Here is a 17,256-nt window from a genome sequence, read left to right as displayed (position 1 = left end):
CCGTCAGAAATTCATCTGCACCTCCACACACATCATTTACTGCACCCAATGTGGCCTCCTATACATTGGGGAGACAGGCCGCCTACTTGCGGAATGTCTCAGAGAACACCTGTGGGACACCCACACCAACCAACCCAACCGCCCCTTGGCTGAACACTTTAACTCCCCCTCCCACTCCGCCAAAGACCATGGCAACACGATGCCCGGAGGAAGAGCGCCTCATCTTCCGCCTAGGAATCCTCCAACCACAAGGAATGAATGCAGATTTCTCCAGCTTTCTCATTTCCCCTCCCCCCACCCCACCCCCACCTTTTCTCAGTCCCAACCCTCAGACTCAGCACCTCCTTTTTTTTTTGATTAGATTAGATTACTTAGTGTGGAAACAGGCCCTTCGGTCCAACAAGCCCACACCGACCCGCCGAAGCGCAACCCACCCAGACCCTTTTCCCTACATTTATCCCTTCACCTAACACTGCGGGCAATTTAGCATGGCCAATTCACCTAACCTGCACATTTTTGGTCTGTGGGAGGAAACCGGAACACCCAGAGGAAACCCACGCAGACACTGGGAGAACATGCAAACTCCACACACACAGTTGCCTGAGGCGGGAATTGAACCCAGGTCTCCTGTGCTGTGAGGCAGCAGTGCTAACCACTGTGCCACCGTGCTGCCCTGCAGGCCTTCTTGACCTGCAATCTTCTTCTTGACCTCTCTGCCCCCATCCCCTCTCTGGCCTACCACCCTCACCCTAACCTCCTTCCACCTATCGTATTCCCAACGCCCCTCCCCCAAGTCCCTCCTCCCTACCTTTTATCTTAGCCTGCTTAGCACACCCTCCTCATTCCTGAAGAAGGGCTTATGCCCGAAACATCGATTCTCCTGTTCCTTTGATGCTGCCTGACCTGCTGCGCTTTTCCAGCAACACATTTTTAAGCTCTGATCTCCAGCATCTGCAGTCCTCACTTTCTCCTAGATGTACATGTGATTCCAGATCCGCTATAATCTGTTTGGCTGTTGGCTGCCCTATGAAATGGCCAGACGAGACACTCAATGCAGGTACAATCATATGCCATTCTTGCCAGTGATGGCCTTATCCCATCAAAGAATAAATGGGGAAAAAAAGACATTAGTCCTACTTTTGAACAATGCTGCTGGGTTATGTAAAGGCTAATTTGTGCTTTTCCTAATATTGGACCAACAGTGAAAATAGGTAACCAGCTGATTTATTTCATCATTTTCCTTACGCAGGTAAAGCTTCTGGATTGTCGAGCCTGTCTTTTGTCAAATTATAACATTGAGAAATAATAAAGGATTAATTGAATAAGCTAAGACTCATTGTAATTGGTCCTAACCCTTTTCTTTTATGCAATCCAGGCCAGTCATGTACAAAAACACCCTCTATAACTGCAGAGTGATTTTTCTCAACAAGTAAGTTTTTCTTTACTGTACTGTACTTGCTATGTCATGTATTTGTCAATCTTACATTATTGAGAATTATACTTAAGTACCACTTTTCAGCAAAATGTCTGGCAGCGATTAGCATGTTTCAAAAAAATCAAATGCTTGTTGGTTTGCATGATATAATAAATCTAAAATTATCACAATTATATGTATTCTAATACTGCCATGAAATGATTTCAGCAGTGCATAGTGTGCTCAACAATATTTACGTTTAAGATACTTGAAACTATAACAATTTTCCCTGCATCCCTCTGCACCCGCCAAATCAAAACCACTTTGTGTTCGTTTCTTTGTGGCATCAGCTAATAGGAAAAGAATGTTGACTTGGTCTAAAACTGGCCTGATCTTGTGCACCTTGATGACATTTCCCTGTAATCTCTCTTGCCCTGCACTGAGGAAAATGATGCCAGGTCCTGAAGTGGTCATGTTGAATTGCAGTGGCTGGCATCTCTGTTTTCTTTACTGCATCGTATCAAGAAGGATCACAGAGCCAAATGTCCCAAATCACCCTACTTTCCAAACTGCTGTTGATTGGTTTCGTCCCTGGTTAGTGCCAACCACATGTTTGAATTCTTGGCATAAAACCATGGCTTTTATCACAAGGACATTGAATGAATCTTCACTGGATCATTAGGACAGTACTGTCTGGTTAATTGACACCTGATATGTGTTGTATCCTCTGGTTACCAACTATTGGTGGCTTGTGGTTTGGATGGTTTGTTGACATCCATCCTCCTTTCGAATCCACTGTTCAGAGATGGTTTTTGCATCTAGAGCAGGTGGGACTTGAACTCCGGCCCCTTGGATCTGAAGTAGAGACAGCCATGATAACCCTCTATTCTCCTTTCCAGACTGAATCTATCGGCCTGTCTTATTACCCACTGTAGATGATAAATTGTCAATGGCTGTTTGGGAATTCAGAACTTGAGTTTAGTGGAAAAGGACAAATTTTGATGAAGGATGATACACAAGAAATACCCAAGTAAAGAGGAAAGAACATTCCTCTTGTGTGAGGGAAGAGTGTTCATTGGTTGGTTGTTAAATAGACTTTGATTAGGGGAGGCATTGCGAGAGGAGAATGTGCCAGTTAATGATGACTGATAGTAAACTGCACAGAATCATAGAATCCCTACAGTATGTAAACAGGCCCTTCAGCCCAACAAGTCCACACCGACCCTCCGAAGAGTAACCCACCAAGACCCATCCCCTACCCTACTATCTGATATTTACCCCTGACTAATGCACATAACCTACACATTCCTGAACACTAGGTGAATTGGCCATGGTAAATTGCCCATAGTCTACATATCTTTGGATTGTGGAAGGAAATCTGAGCACCTGGAGGAACCCCAAGCAGATACTGGAAGAATATGCAAACTCCACACAGATGGTCACCCGAGGCTGGAATAGAACCTGGATCCCTGGTGCTGTGAGGCAGCAGTGCTAACCCGCCAACAACTAATTTAGTGATGTCAGTTGGACTTGCAGTACAGCACCTTTGTGGAGCTGGGGCTGTATATGTTAATACACAGGTACCTATCTTTTCTTTCAGCCAGAAAGAGCACGTACACGTGGTTTGCCTGTTTCAGTGCAAGAAATTGGTTGATGACAATTCACTGGTTAATCTTTTAGTGCTGTTACCTGACCAATCACAGCCAACAGCCCCAGTTTAAAACTTAAACAAATAATGGCAGTGAGCTGTCAGTCATTGTAAACTGCTGCATTACCCATGACAATGTCTCTACCAGTTAGTTGACTTGCTGATCAAACAACACTTTCCTCTCGTACAGTATAAATGCTTTTGCTTATATAAAAGATTGAAATTCGCGCCCCACCATTCAATGTAAGAAACCTATTGCATTGGGTAGAGTAAAGCCTTGTGGTCATTGGGGGGAAAAAATGTTTTTTAAAAACCCTCCTCAAGCTGATTGGGTGTTTTTTTTTCTAATGGTTAAAACTTAAATTTGTTTGAAAGCCCCTCATCTTGATTTGCATCCGGGTAACTGGTGGGAAAATGGTAGGTGTGGGATTTTTCTCTCTTTTGGACCAATTCAGAACAGTAAGCAATCAGTTTAAGATAAAAAGCTGTTTTTGTTTTTTACCACCAGAGTTTTATACAAGGTGGACATTGGAGTTACATCACCACCTAATTTGTTTTTCATTTATTTGTGAGGTGTGGGTGTTGCTGGCTGGGCCAGGATTTACTGCCCATTCCTAATTGCCCTGGAGAAACTATCATGAACTTTCTGCAGTCTGTGTGGTGCAGTTAGACCCACATTGCTTTAGTGAGGGAGTTGCAAGATTTTGACCTGGTCACTGAAGGAATGGCTGTGGAGTTCCAAATGAGGATGGTGTGTATGACTTGAGGGGGACTTGGTGATGTTCCTATGTTTCTGTCCTTGTGGTTGGTAAAGATCATGGGTTTCAGAAGTGCTGTTGGAGGATCCTTGGTGAGTTGCTGCAGTGAATCTTCTAGATGGTACGCACTGCTGCTACTGTGTCTTGGTGATGAAGGGAGTGAACAAGGAAGTTGTTCGATGATGTGCCATCATGGGTTGCTTTGTCCTGGATATTATGACAGTAAAATGTACGATCAACATGAACTAGTTAATCATAATTACAATAATTTCATGAAATAACTGCAGAGAGGCTAGTATCCTATCATATAATCACCCTTTATCTAAATGTGTACAGTACATGAGTTTTGACCAGCCAGCTCCGAGCCAGTCCCGAGAATAAGGAGACTCTCTGAATCTCCTAGCTATCTTCCAGCCAGGGCTCCCTGATTGGTCCCAGTTTAACAACCCCAATCATAATCTCATTGTCAATGAGACCCACCTGGCCCTCCAGTCACTACAATTAGGACCCAGATGTAACAAAGAGGGCAGAGCGGTAGGTGTGATCTATATGGACTTCAATAAGGTGTTCGACAAGGTTCCCCATGGGAGACTGATTAGCAAGGTTCGATCTCACAGGGAGAACTAGCCATTCGGATACAGAACTGGCTCAAAGGTAGAAGACAGAGGGTGATGGTGGAGGGTTGTTTTTCAGACTGGAGGCCTGTGACCAGTGGAGTGCCACAAGGTTTGGTGCTGGGCCCTCTACTTTTTGTCATCTACATAAATGATTTGGATACACGGATAAGAGGTACAGTTAGTAAGTTTGCAGATTACACCAAAATTGGAGGTGTAGTGGACAGCGAAGAAGGTTACCTCGGATTACAACAGGATCTGGACCAGATGGGCCAATGGGCTGAGGAGTGGCAGATGGAGTTTAATTCGGATAAATGTGAGGTGCTGTGTTTTGGGAAAGCAAATCTTAGTAGGACTTATACACTTAATGGTAAGGTCCTCGGGAGTGTTGCTGAACAAAGAGACCTTGGAGTGCAGGTTCATAGCTCCTTGAAAGTGGAGTCGCAGGTAGATAGGATAATGAAGAAGGCGTTTGGTATGCTTTCCTTTATTTGTCAGAATACAGGAGTTGGGAGGTCATATTGCAGTTGTACAGGTCATTGGTTAGGCCACTGTTGGAATATTGCGTGTGATTCTGGTCTCCTTCCTATTGGAAAGATGTTGTGAAACTTGAAAGGGTTCAGAAAAGATTTGCAAGGATGTTGCCAAGGTTGGAGGATTTGAGCTATAGGGAGAGGCTGAACATGCTGGGGCTGTTTTCCCTGGAGTGTCAGAGGCCGGTGAGTGACCTTGCAAAATTGAGGGGCATGGATAGGGTAAATAGGCAAAGTCATTTCCCTGGGGTCAGGGAATCCAGAACTAGAGGGCATAGGTTTAGGGTGAGAGGGAAAAGATATAAAAGAGACCTAAGGGGCAACGTTTTCACACAGAAGATGGGATGTGCATGGAGTGAGCTACCAGAGGATGTGGTGGAGGCTGGTACAACTGCAACATTTTAAGATGCATTTGGATGGGTATATGAATAGGAAGGGTTTGAAGGGATATGGGCTGGTCCTGGCAGGTGGGACTAGATTCTGTTGGGATGTCTGGTTGGCATGGATGGGTTGGACCAAAGGGTCTGTTTCCATGTTGTACATCTCTGACTCTATGTATCAGCATGTCCCCAATGAGACTTTGTGAAAGGCTAACTCCTCCTTCGTGCTGAGACTGTAACATCAGCTTGAGTGGAGCTAATGCAATTTAAGCATCAATTGTTGCTGAGCTGTTACCTTCTGCAACTCTTGACATCACAGAAATAGCTTCAAATGTATTTAATTAGTTTCCTGCATTGTGTCACAATGAGGAATAAATGATTTACTGATTCCAGTCTCCCCGATCATCATCTCTTTCATGGTGAATTGCAATGTTTCACCTTGTAAACGTCATATATTGGAGCACAAATATGCAATAAAATATTTCCTTTGTCCATTGGCATTGACCATTAGTGGTTCTGTTGCCTGTGGCTCCATACCTTCTATTTACATGTGAATTTTTTTTGGAAAGAGATTGATTATAATTTTCTGCAGTTAAGCTTTTAAATCCATTTGTTTCAGGAAGGTATTGTTAATTAGACCAAAGATGGCCATGGCAAATAGTGGCAACTACCGAGAGCTACGCTGGTTTATGCCATGGGATAAACCGAGGTATGGCAACAGTTTTCTTTCATACAATTGTTGTTTAAAATCCTAGCCAGCATTCTGGATTAAACAATAAATATGTTTGTACTGAATATCTGCAATGCATGTCCTTAGCCCAACCAAAAGTGCAAGAGAAACTGAGAACTGGAACTTTGGCTCAGCACTGTCCACAGGGGGCATAATGGTGGGAGCTGATCTATGTGGTATTGTCAATATGTGCTGGTGACTACCTCACATTCTTCATTTTAACTTAATTGTTCCCACCAAAAGCTTCCTTGCTAAACTATTTGAGTAAATGGATTTACCTGTGTGCAAGTCGGGTAATCAAATCTGGCTTTGCTCATTGTTCAATGGTATGGCTGTAGACAGTGTTATGCCTTTCCTCCTGTTCCATTTCAAGTCATCATTACCTTGGGCCGACTGAACCAGAGGATCGATGAGTTATGAAATCAACTAGGTGAAAGTGAGGACTGCAGATGCAGAGTGGAGAATGTGGTGCTGGAAAAGCACAGCAGGTCAGGCAGTATCCAAAGAGCAGGAGAGTCAACGTTTCAGGCAAAAGCCTTCATTAGGAGTCGATTATGAAATCAGTCAATGTTTTACATGCTTGAAGCTGAAAGAGAGGCAGAATAGGATTACAAATCATGATTTTTGTTATAAGGCATGGAACTTTAGCAACTGCCTTTTCAGTCCATGCAATCTGCAAGATCCGCAGATCATGTCCATTTATCCTTTGCGGTTTTACAATTTGCTTTGCCTTTTTCACCATGTGATGATTATTCTCACAAATAGTAAGCCCCCAAGAAATGGTACTTTATCCTTCTTCCCCAAGAGAAATGAAGTGGAATAGTAATCCAACTTCACAGCCCACAGTTACCATTCTGACCACAGCTCAGTGCTTAATGTGGCAAGATCCTGGGACTGCCGCGAACTGTGTTGCTGGGGCTTGCTCAGGATCGAAGGAGCTGTGTAAATGTGTTGAGGAGGAGAGCACCAAGAGCCGAGTGCATCACTGAAACCTCCCCTTGTGATCTTTTTTGGTTCTTAAAATAAAATACCCAGGTTTGTTTAATTTCACTGTCGTGGAATGTGATGTAATATTCTGTTCCTTGCTCATGATTAATGGTGTCTAGAGTTGTTAATACACGGAATGAAACATTGAGAATCGAAATTGCCCGTTATATCACCAGGAATGACTCAAACATGGTACGGTGTGATAAGAGAGTGACCTTTTTATTTGGATGTGTGAATGTTGGCAGAGAGAGAGACAGCTTGATTTTTTTTTATTTAGCTGTGTACTTTTTATAGTTTGTTTTGTTAAATATAAAATATGGTTATTGAGGGTTTTGTGGCACAGTGGTAGTGTCCAAACCTCTGAGTCAGGAGGCCTGGGTTCAAGTCCCACCTGCTCCAGAAGTGTCATAATATTTTCTGAAATCAAACTGTTCAGAGATGTTGAGGTAATGGTTATTGAAGTATGCTGTATAAACAAATACCTGTCCTCATCACATCTTGGCCAGAATTCTACCAGTACTTTTGTGAAGGGTTGGGAGGAGCCAAGGCTGCAAAAATGGCACAAAACTGCTCTGAGGAGGGTGGGTGCCAGCAGGGAGGGTATAGTGTCCCACAACCCAGAAACAGACCATTTGGGTTTTGTCTTTTTTTTTTAACAAATGACTTGGAAGCAGGCACCGGTGGATGGGTTAGTAAGTTTGTGGATGACATTAAAGTCGGTGGAGTAGTGGACAGTGTGGAAGAATGTTGCAGGGGGGCTTGGATAAACTGCAGAATTGGGCTGAGAGGTGGCAAGTGGAGTTCAATGCAGATAAATGTGAAGTGATGCACTTTGGGAAGAATAACAGGGAGGCAGAATACTGGGTCAATGGAAAAATTCTTGGTAGTGTGGGCATGCAGAGGGATCTTGGAGTCCATGTACAAAGTTTGTGAGAAGATTTATAGCTCGGGTGCTCGTTGTTGTGGTTCTGTTCGCCGAGCTGGGAATTTGTGTTGCAGATGTTTAGTCCCCTGTCTAGGTGACATCCTCAGTGCTTGGTAGCCTCCTGTGAAGCGCTTCTGTGTTGTTTCCTCCAGCATTTATAGTGGTTTGTCTTTGCCGCTTCCGGTTGTCCGTTCCAGCTGTCTGCTGCAGTGGTTGGTATATTGGGTCCAGGTCGATGTGCTGGTGTTTGTTGATAGAATCTGTGGATGAATGCCATGCCTGTAGGAATTCCCTGGCTGTTCTGTTTGGCTTGTCCTATAATAATAGTGTTGTCCCAGTCAAACTCATGTCGCTTGTCATCTGCGTGTGTGGCTACTAAGGATAGCTGGTCGTGTCATTTTGTGGCTAGTTGGTGTTCATGGATGCGGATCGTTAGCTGTCTTCCTGTTTGTCCTATGTAGTGTTTTGTACAGTCCTTGCATGGGATTTTGTACACTACATTAGTTTTGCTCATGCTGGGTTTCGGGTCCTTCGTTCTGGTGAGTTGTTGTCTGAGAGTGGCTGTTGGTTTGTGTGCTGTTATAAGTCCTAGTGGTCGTCGTAGTCTGGCTGTCAGTTCAGAAATGCTCCTGATGTATGGTAGTGTGGCTAGTCCTTTGGGTTGTGGCATATCCTCATTCCATTGTCTTTCCCTTCGGCATCTGTTGATGAAATTGCGAGGGTATCCGTTTTTGGCGAATACATTGCATAGGTGTTCTTCTTCCTCTTTTTGCAGTTCTGATGTACTGCAGTGTGTTGTTGCCCTTTTGAACAGTGTCTTGAGCAACTTCTTTTGTGTGTGTTGTAGTGGTTGCTTTCATAGTTCAGGACTTGGTCTGTGTGTGTGGCTTTCCTGTATACCTTTGTGGTGAATTCTCCGTTCGGTGTTCTCTGTACCATCACGTCTAGGAATGGGAGTTGGTTGTCCTTTCTCTTCCTCTCTGGTGAGTCGGATCATCAACGCCACACTCTCAGGAATCCGATGTGTGTTTTCTATTTCTGTGGTTTTAACGATTACAAAGGTGTCATCTACATGTCTGACCCAGAGTTTGGGTTGAATTTACGGTAAGACTGTTTGTTCTAATCTTTGCATTACTGCTTCTGCTATGAGTCCAGAGATGGGTGAGCCCATGGGTGTGCCGTTGATTTGTTCATCTATTTGGTTGAAGTGTGTTGTGAGGCACAGGTCTAGTAGTTTGAGTATGCAGCCTTTGTTGATAGGTTCCCTGTCTTGTTGGCTGTTCTGTATGTCCAGCAGTTTGGCTATTGTTTCTCTGACTAGGGTTTTGTCGATAGAGGTGAACAGTGCCGTTACATCGAATGAGACCATAGTTTCTTCATTGTCTATATGTATATTTCTGATGATGTCCAAGAATCCCTGTGTTGACTGTATGGAGTGTCTGGATCTGCTGATCAGGTGTTTCCGTTTCTGTTGTAGTTCTTTAGCCAGTTTGTGTGATGGTGTCCCTGGTAGTGATACTATGGGTCTGATTGGGATGTCTGGTTTGTGCACTTTAGGTAGTCCATAGAATCTGGGGATGGTGTTACTTTCAGGTTTCGTTCTCTGTAGGTCAAACCTGGTTATCTGTCCCTTTTTTTTTTTGCCATGTACGTAGATCCCTGAAAGTTGCCACCCAGGTTGATAGTGCTGTTGAGAAGGCATAGGATGTGTTGGGTTTAATCAGTCGAGGGACTGAGTTCCAGAGCCGTGATGTCATGCTGCAACTATACAAATCGTTAGTGCAGCCTCACTTGGAGTATTGTGTACAGTTCTGGTCGCCCCATTACAGGAAGGACGTGGAAGCATTGGAAAAGATGCAAAGGAGATTTACCAGGACGTTGCCTCCTCTGGAGGGAAGGTCCTATGAGGAAAGGCTGAGAGACATGGGCCTGTTCTCATTTGGAAAGAAGGCGGCTAGGAGGGGATTTGATAGAGACGTACAAGATGATCAAAAGATTAGATAGGGTAGACAGTGAAAGACTTTTTCCTAGGATGATGACATCAGCTTGTACAAGGGGGCATAACTACAAATTGAGGGGTGATAGATTTAGGACAGATGTCAGAAGCAGGTTCTTTACTCAGAGTGGTAAGGGCATGGAATGCCCTGCCTGCCAAATTTAGTTAACTCAGCCACATTAGGGAGTTTTAACAATCCTTGGAAAAGCACATGGTGATGGGATAGTGTAGGAGGATCGGCTTAGATTAGTTCACATTTCAGCGCAATGTCGAGGGCCAAAGGGCCTGTTCTGTGCTGTATTGTTCTATGGTCCAACTCTCCACATTGATCAGCCATCCCAATCTGACCTAGTCCTATTTGCCAGCATTTAGTCCATATCCCTGTAAACCCTTCCTATTCATATACCCATCCAGACACCTTTTTAAATGTTGTAGTTGTACCCACTTCCAACACCTGCTCTAGCAGCTCGTTCCCTATACACACCACCCTCTGCATGTAAAAATTACCCCTCCAGTCCTTTTTAAATCTTTCCTCTCTCACCTTAAACCTTTGCCCTCTAGATTTTGACTCCCCTACCCAGGTGGAAAGACCTGGATATTCACCCTATCCATGCCCCTCATGAATTTATAAACCTTCATAGGTCTCCCCTCAGCCTCCAAAGCTTCAGGAAAAACAGCCCCAACCTATTCAGCCTCTCCCGATAGCTCAGACCCTCCAACCCTGGCAACATCCTTGTAAATCTTTTCTCAAATTTAACAATATCCTTGTGATAGAGTGACAAGATTTGTATATGGTACTGCAAAAGTGATTGCACCAATGTCCTGTACAGCTGCAAAATGACATCCCAACTCCTGTACTCAATGCTCTGACCAACAAAGACAAGCATGCCAAATGCTGTCTCCTTCACCCCCTGTCTACCTGTGATTCCACTTTCAAGGAATATGCTCAAGTACACCTAGGTCTCTTTGCTGAATAACACTCCCCACAGCCCTACCATTAACTGTATAAGACCCACCCTGAATTGTTTTACCAAAATACAGCACCTCACATTTATCTAAATTAAACGCCATTTGTCACTCCTTGACCCATTGGCCCATCTGATCAAGGTCTTGTTGTACTCCTGAGATAATCATCTTCACTGCCCACTGCACCACCAAGTTTGGTGTCATCTGCAAACTTACTAATCATACTTCTTACATTCAAGTCTGAATCATTTTATTATAAACCACTGAAAAGATGTCCAGTGTCTTTCTATTACTATGCCTTTTTTGCCAGCTGTAAGAAAAATTGACAGATTTGCCATTGCCAGAAGGCAAGTTGAACCACATTTATGTGGCTGTTCACCAACCTGTTACTGAGGTCTCTTTGAGACAATGGCCTGAGTGCTGAAACTTAGTTAGTCACTGGGCAGGGGGGGGGGGGGAGGGGAGGGGGGGGTGGGGGTGCCTCTCTGAATGAGGGCCACGAGTGGCTTCTGGATTCGGCAACTAGAATTATGACACCCACTCAAGATCCAGTCCAGAGTTCTGGAACTCTAGATGTTGAAAGTTTGGAAGATAACAAATTTTTATAGGAAGAAAATATAGTGGAGCCTCCATGTCTACACTCATTTAATTAATATTGGCATAAAGCAAGAGCCAGAGTAGAATGGTAATTAGCCAGTTGAATGACCTTGGAACTAACCTTACTTTTAAAATATAGAACATTACAGTGCAGTACCAGCCCTTCGGCCCTCGATGTTGCGCCGACCTCTGGAACCAATCTGAAGCCCGTCTATCTTACACTATTCTATTTTCATCCATATGTTTATCCAATGACCATTTAAATGCCCTTAAAGTTGGTAAGTCTACTACAGTTGCATGCGCCTACTACTTTCTGAGTAAAGAAACTACCTCTAACATCTGTCCTGTATTTATCACCCTTCAATTTAAAGCTGTCCCCTCATGCTAGCCATCACCATCTGAGGAAAAGGTTTCTCACTGTCCATCCTAGCTAGCTCTCTGATTATCTCATATGTCTCATAAGTCACCTCTCAACCATCTTCTCTCTCACGAAAACAGCCTCCAGCCCCTCAGCCTTGCCTCATAAGACCTTCCCTCCATACCATGTAACATCCCAGTAAATCTCCTCTGAACCCTTTCCAATGCTTCCACACCCTTCCTACAATGTGGTGACCAGAACTGTGTGCAATATTTCCAAGTGCAGCCACACCAGAGTTTTGTACAGCTGCAACATTACCTCGTGGTTCCAAAACTCAATCCCTCTACCAATAAAAGCTGACACACCGTATGCCTTCTTAACAACCCTGTCAACCTAGGTAGCAACTTTCAGGGATCGATGTAAGTAGACACCAAGATTTCTCTGCTCATCTACACTGCCAAGAATCTGACCATTAGCCCAGTACTCTGTATTCCTGTTGCTCCTTCCAAAGTGAATCATCTCAATTTTCCACATTAAACTCCATTTGCCAACACTCAGCCCAGCTCTGCAGCTTTTCTATGTCCCTCTGTAACATACAACACCCTTTGGCACGACCAACAACTCCACTGACCTTAGTGTCACCTGCAAATTTACTACCCCATCCTTCTACGCACTTATCTAGATCCATTATAAAAATGGCAAACAACAGTGGACCCAAAACAGATCCGTGTGGTACCCCACTAGTAACTGAACTCCGGGATGAATATTTCCCGTCAACCACCACCCTCTTCTTTCAGCTAGCCAATTTCTGATCCAAACCACTAAATCATCCCCAATCCCATGCCTCCGTATTTTCTGCAATAGCCTACCGCCGGGAACCTTACCAAATGCTTTGCTAACATCTATATACATCACATCAACTGCTTTACCCTCACCCACCTGTTTTGACACCATCTCAAACAACTCAATAAGGTTTGTGAGGCACCATCTACCCTTCACAAAACTGTGTTGATTATCCCTAATCAACCTATTCCTTTTGAGATGATTATAAATCCTATCTCTCAACCTTTTCCAACACTTTACCCACAACCAAAGTAAGGCTCACTGGTCTATAATTTACCAGGGTTGTCTCTACTCCCCTTCTTGAGCAAAGGAGCAACATTTGCTATCCTCCAGTCTTGGCACTATTCCTGTAGACAATGACGACATAAAGATCAAAGCCAAAGGCTCTGCAATCTCCTCCCTGGCTTCCCAGAGAATCCTAGGATAAATGCAATCTGGCTCAGGGGACTTATCTATTTTCACATTTCCAGAATTGCTGGCACCTCCTCCTTGTGAACCTCAATCCTGCCTGGCCTAGTATCCTGTATCTCCATATTCTCCTTGACAACATTGTCAGTTGCACACTGGAAAAGACAAAAAAAAATTCATTTAGTGCTTTCCCCTATCTCCTACGACTCTGAACACATCTTCCCACTACTGTCCTAGATTGGCCCTAATCTTTGTCTAGTCATTCTTTTATTCCTGATATACCTAGAGAAAGCTTTAGGGTTTTCCTTGATCCTATCTGCCAAAGACTTCTCATGTCCCCACCTGGCTCTTCTTAGCTCTCTCTTTAGGTCTTTCCTGGCAACCTTGTAACTCTCGAGTGCCCTAACTGAGTGGTCTCATCCTAACATAAGCCGCCGCCTTCCTCTTGACAAGAGATTCAACTTCTTTAGTAAACTGTGGGTCCCTCACTTGACCACTTCTTCTTCCCTGCCTCACAGGTACATACTTATCAAGGACATGGAGTAGCTGTTCCTTGAATAAGCTCCACATTTCAATTGTGCCCATTGCCTGCACTTTCCTTCCCTAACCTATGCATCCTAAACCTTGCCTAATCACATCTTAATCACCTTTCCTCCAGCAAGAACTCTTGCCCTGCAGTATAAACCTATCCCTTTCCATGGTTAAAGTAGACATAACCAAATTGTGGTCACTACCACCCAAGTGCTCACCTACCTCCAAATCTAACACCTGGCCTGGTTCATTACCCAGTACCAAACTCAATGTGACCTCTCCCCTTGTTGGCCTGTCTACATACTGTCAGGAAACCATCCTGCACACATTGGATAAACACTGACTCATCTGAAATACTTGAGCTATAGTTCTCCCAGTCAATATTTGGAAAGTTAAAGACCCCCACAACAACTACACTGTTACTCAGTCCTATCCTGAATTATCTTTGCTATCCTTTCCTCGACATCTCTGGAACTATTCAGAGGACTATAGAAAACTCCCAATAGTGTGACCTCTCCTTTCCTGTTTCTAACCTCTGCCCATAATAACTCAGTCGACGAGTCCTCAAACGTCCTTTTAAAATTCGAGACTTGAAATATTGTTTGTCTGCAGAGCAATATATTTATTTGACAGAGTAGAATATTCCTGTCTCTTCAAAATAGCGCATTGTTTGGCTTATTAAGAGCAGTTCCTTGGCAGATGTTACAGTAAACTTGAAAATGGTTAAGAGTTTCATTTAGTCATTTATATTTCTGTGGGGGATTATTTCTCTTGATTGATTTAAATAATTGGTCATTGTTTTGTTTCTTTTTCCCAGGATAGTCGAAGAATTTTCCCTTCCAGATATAATCCAAAGGGTGACTGGACAGGTGAGTGCAGAATCGATCCCTTTCATTGTGGTTACTTTATCAGGAATTGATGTATGAGCTAAATCCTGTTCCAGGTTCCAGCAATTTGTTAATCTGGTACTCCACTATTCACTTTCTTTTTATCTTCTTGTCCTTGGGATGTGTATGTTGTTAGCTGGGTCATCGTTTATTGCCCATTCTGAGTTCATAGAATCCCAACAGTGTGGAAGCAGGCCATTTGGCCCTTCGGGTCCACACTGACCATTGTTGTGGTTGTGTTCGCCGAGCTGGGAATTTGTGTTGCAGACGTTTCGTCCCCTGTCTAGGTGACATCCTCAGTGCTTGGGATGTGAAGCGCTTCCGTGATGTTTCCTCCGGCATTTATAGTGGTTTGTCTTTGCCGCTTCCGGTTGTCAGTTCCAGATGTCTGCTGCAGTGGTCGGTATATTGGGTCCAGGTCGATGTGCTTGTGTTTGTTGATAGAATCTGTGGATGAGTGCCATGCCTCTAGGAATTCCCTGGCTGTTCTCTGTTTGGCTTGTCCTATAATAGTAGTGTTGTCCCAGTCGAATTCATGTTGCTTGTCATCTGAGTGTGTTGCTACTAAGGATAGCTGGTCGTGTCGTTTCGTGGCTAGTTGGTGTTCATAGATGCGGATCGTTAGCTGTCTTCCTGTTTGTCCTATGTAGTGTTTTGTGCAGTTCTTGCATGGGATTTTGTACATTATATTGGTTTTGCAAACCCTTCCCCCCCACCCCCCCCTGCCCTTCTGGGGACCTGACAGACTCACAGGAATTGGCTGCAGCGATGGAGAGACTGACCTTAAGTTGGGGCTGTGATTGAGGAGATCCGTGGGGAGATTCGTGCCCTGGTCCAACCTATCGCGCCCATGCTGCAGAAGCATGAGCAGGAGATCCAGGGCCTCGGGGAGAGGCTGGAGGAGGTGGAGGGTCGAACTAAGGCCTCGGAAGCTGCGATGCAGTCCTCACCCAGTCGGATCCAGGTGCTGGAGTGAGAGGTGCGGGCCTTGAGACCATATCGACGACCTCGAAAATTGAGGTTGGAGGATAAATCTCCGAATTGTCGGGCTCCCTAAAGGTGAGCAGCCAGTCAGTTTCTTTGAAAACTGGCTGCCAAAGTTTTTGGGCCTTCACATCGAGTCCAGCAGGCTTCAGATTGAAAGGGTGTATCGGGTTACAGTGCACAAGTCAGGGCCAGTGCAGCATCCCCACCCGGTCCTAGTGCACTTCCACTCATAAGGACAAGCAAAAAGTCATAGAAGCTTCCAGATCCCCGGAAAAGATCTGCAGGCACTGTTGTACAAGGGGTCAAAAGTCATGTTTTTCCACGATTTCTTGGCAGCTTTAATTTGAAAGAGCAAGTCCTTCGATAAAGGTAAAAAGAGGCTGAGGAACCTGGGTATCCAGTACCCCGCAGTGCTCCATATCAGCCACGAGGGCTCAGTTTATACATTTGACTCAGTGGATAAAAACTTTGTAGACAATTTAAAATAGATGGATTGGCCTGAAGAATGCGGTTAATGTTTGTTCTCTTTTTTTTTGTAAATATATTTATTAGCAATTTTTTTTTAACTTTACAAACATATAAAATTATTGAAAAAAAAATCAATCACAAGTGTCAGTATGATAAAAAGAAGAAAAACTCAAATTATAATACAACTGCTATCTACTAACCACTAACCTACTCTTACTCAAAGCAAACCCTAACACTGTGCAAAGCAACACCAAAAGAAAGAAAAGCAAAAAATTGTCTTTTGGATCCGACAGTGGACAGGATGTCTTGTGGGCCCCCAACTATTTCTTCGCAGGCCGTTGACTTATGCGAGGAGTTGGGGCTGGTGGATATTTGAAGATGTCTTCACCCTACCGGCAGGGACTTCACCTTTGTTTCAAACCCACATAAATGTCACACGAGGATTGACCTCTTTCTGGCTCCCTCGGCCCTTCTGGATACGATTATGGGTTATAAAATTGGGAATATAGCTGTCTCTGATCATGCGGCAGTATATTTGAAGGTTCAGGCCAAGAGTGAGAGGCGAGGTTTGCGGCACTGGTGTTTGGACCCTTTTCTCCTTAAGGATTCCGAATTTATGGAATACGTTTTGAAGGAGTTTCAGGATTTCTTGACCATCAACTCAGACACGGCTATTAGTCCGTCCATGCTATGGGAGACTGCTAAGGCCTTTGCTAGGGGATTAGCTATTTCCTATTCAGCTAGCTGGAAACGACAGAAGGAGGAACAGTAGTGTCTACTTGAGACGCAGTTGAAGGCCGCGGAGGCAGCACATTTTGTGCGGCCTTCGGTGACTAAGCTGCAGTGGATCACAGCCCTCTGGGCTGCCTTGAATTCAATACTGACACAAAACGCAAAGAAAGAACTTGGTTTTGCTAGACACAGGCTGTTTGAATATGGGGATAGGCCAGAGAAGTATTTAGCATACCTGACTAGGAAAAAGCGTGCTCCCCAATCCATTACTGCAATCAGAGACAGCACCGGGGTCCTTACATATGATGCTAAAAAGATTAATGAAGCTTTTTGGAGCTGTTACTCTGAATTGTATCGGTCTGAAGGTTGTGAAGACAGGAGGGCTAAAATGGAGACCCTTTTTAAGAACCTGGACCTCTCAGGGGTAACCTTGGAACAGGCCTCTCTCCTTTGGGCGACACGGTGGCACAGTGGTTAGCACTGCTGCCTCACAG

General features: G+C 44.2%; 1 protein-coding gene across 5 annotated transcripts in view; it reads left to right on the top strand.

Annotated features, from left to right (window-relative positions):
- nadsyn1 (NAD synthetase 1) overlaps window positions 1–17,256 on the top strand; it is a 95,596-nt gene that overhangs the window by 16,590 nt on the left and 61,750 nt on the right. For 4 of the 5 annotated variants that reach the window (XM_043705355.2, XM_087996254.1, XM_043705356.2 and 1 more), the window contains exons 4-6: window positions 1,376–1,429; window positions 5,967–6,056; window positions 14,506–14,557. In XM_043705355.2, the coding sequence (XP_043561290.2) occupies window positions 1,376–1,429; window positions 5,967–6,056; window positions 14,506–14,557 (196 nt within the window). Of the gene's footprint in view, window positions 1–1,375; window positions 1,430–5,966; window positions 6,057–9,034; window positions 9,094–14,505; window positions 14,558–17,256 lie in introns of those variants that run through there. The other variant, XM_087996256.1, reaches the window with a different exon arrangement.

The sequence above is a fragment of the Chiloscyllium plagiosum genome, unplaced genomic scaffold (assembly GCF_037043375.1).
Source record: "Chiloscyllium plagiosum isolate Xiang-an unplaced genomic scaffold, Cpla_swu_hap1 HiC_scaffold_18, whole genome shotgun sequence".
In the NCBI taxonomy this organism is placed as follows: domain Eukaryota; kingdom Metazoa; phylum Chordata; class Chondrichthyes; order Orectolobiformes; family Hemiscylliidae; genus Chiloscyllium; species Chiloscyllium plagiosum.
Note: the sequence above shows the minus strand (reverse complement) of the source record. Positions and strands in the feature narration are given on the sequence as shown.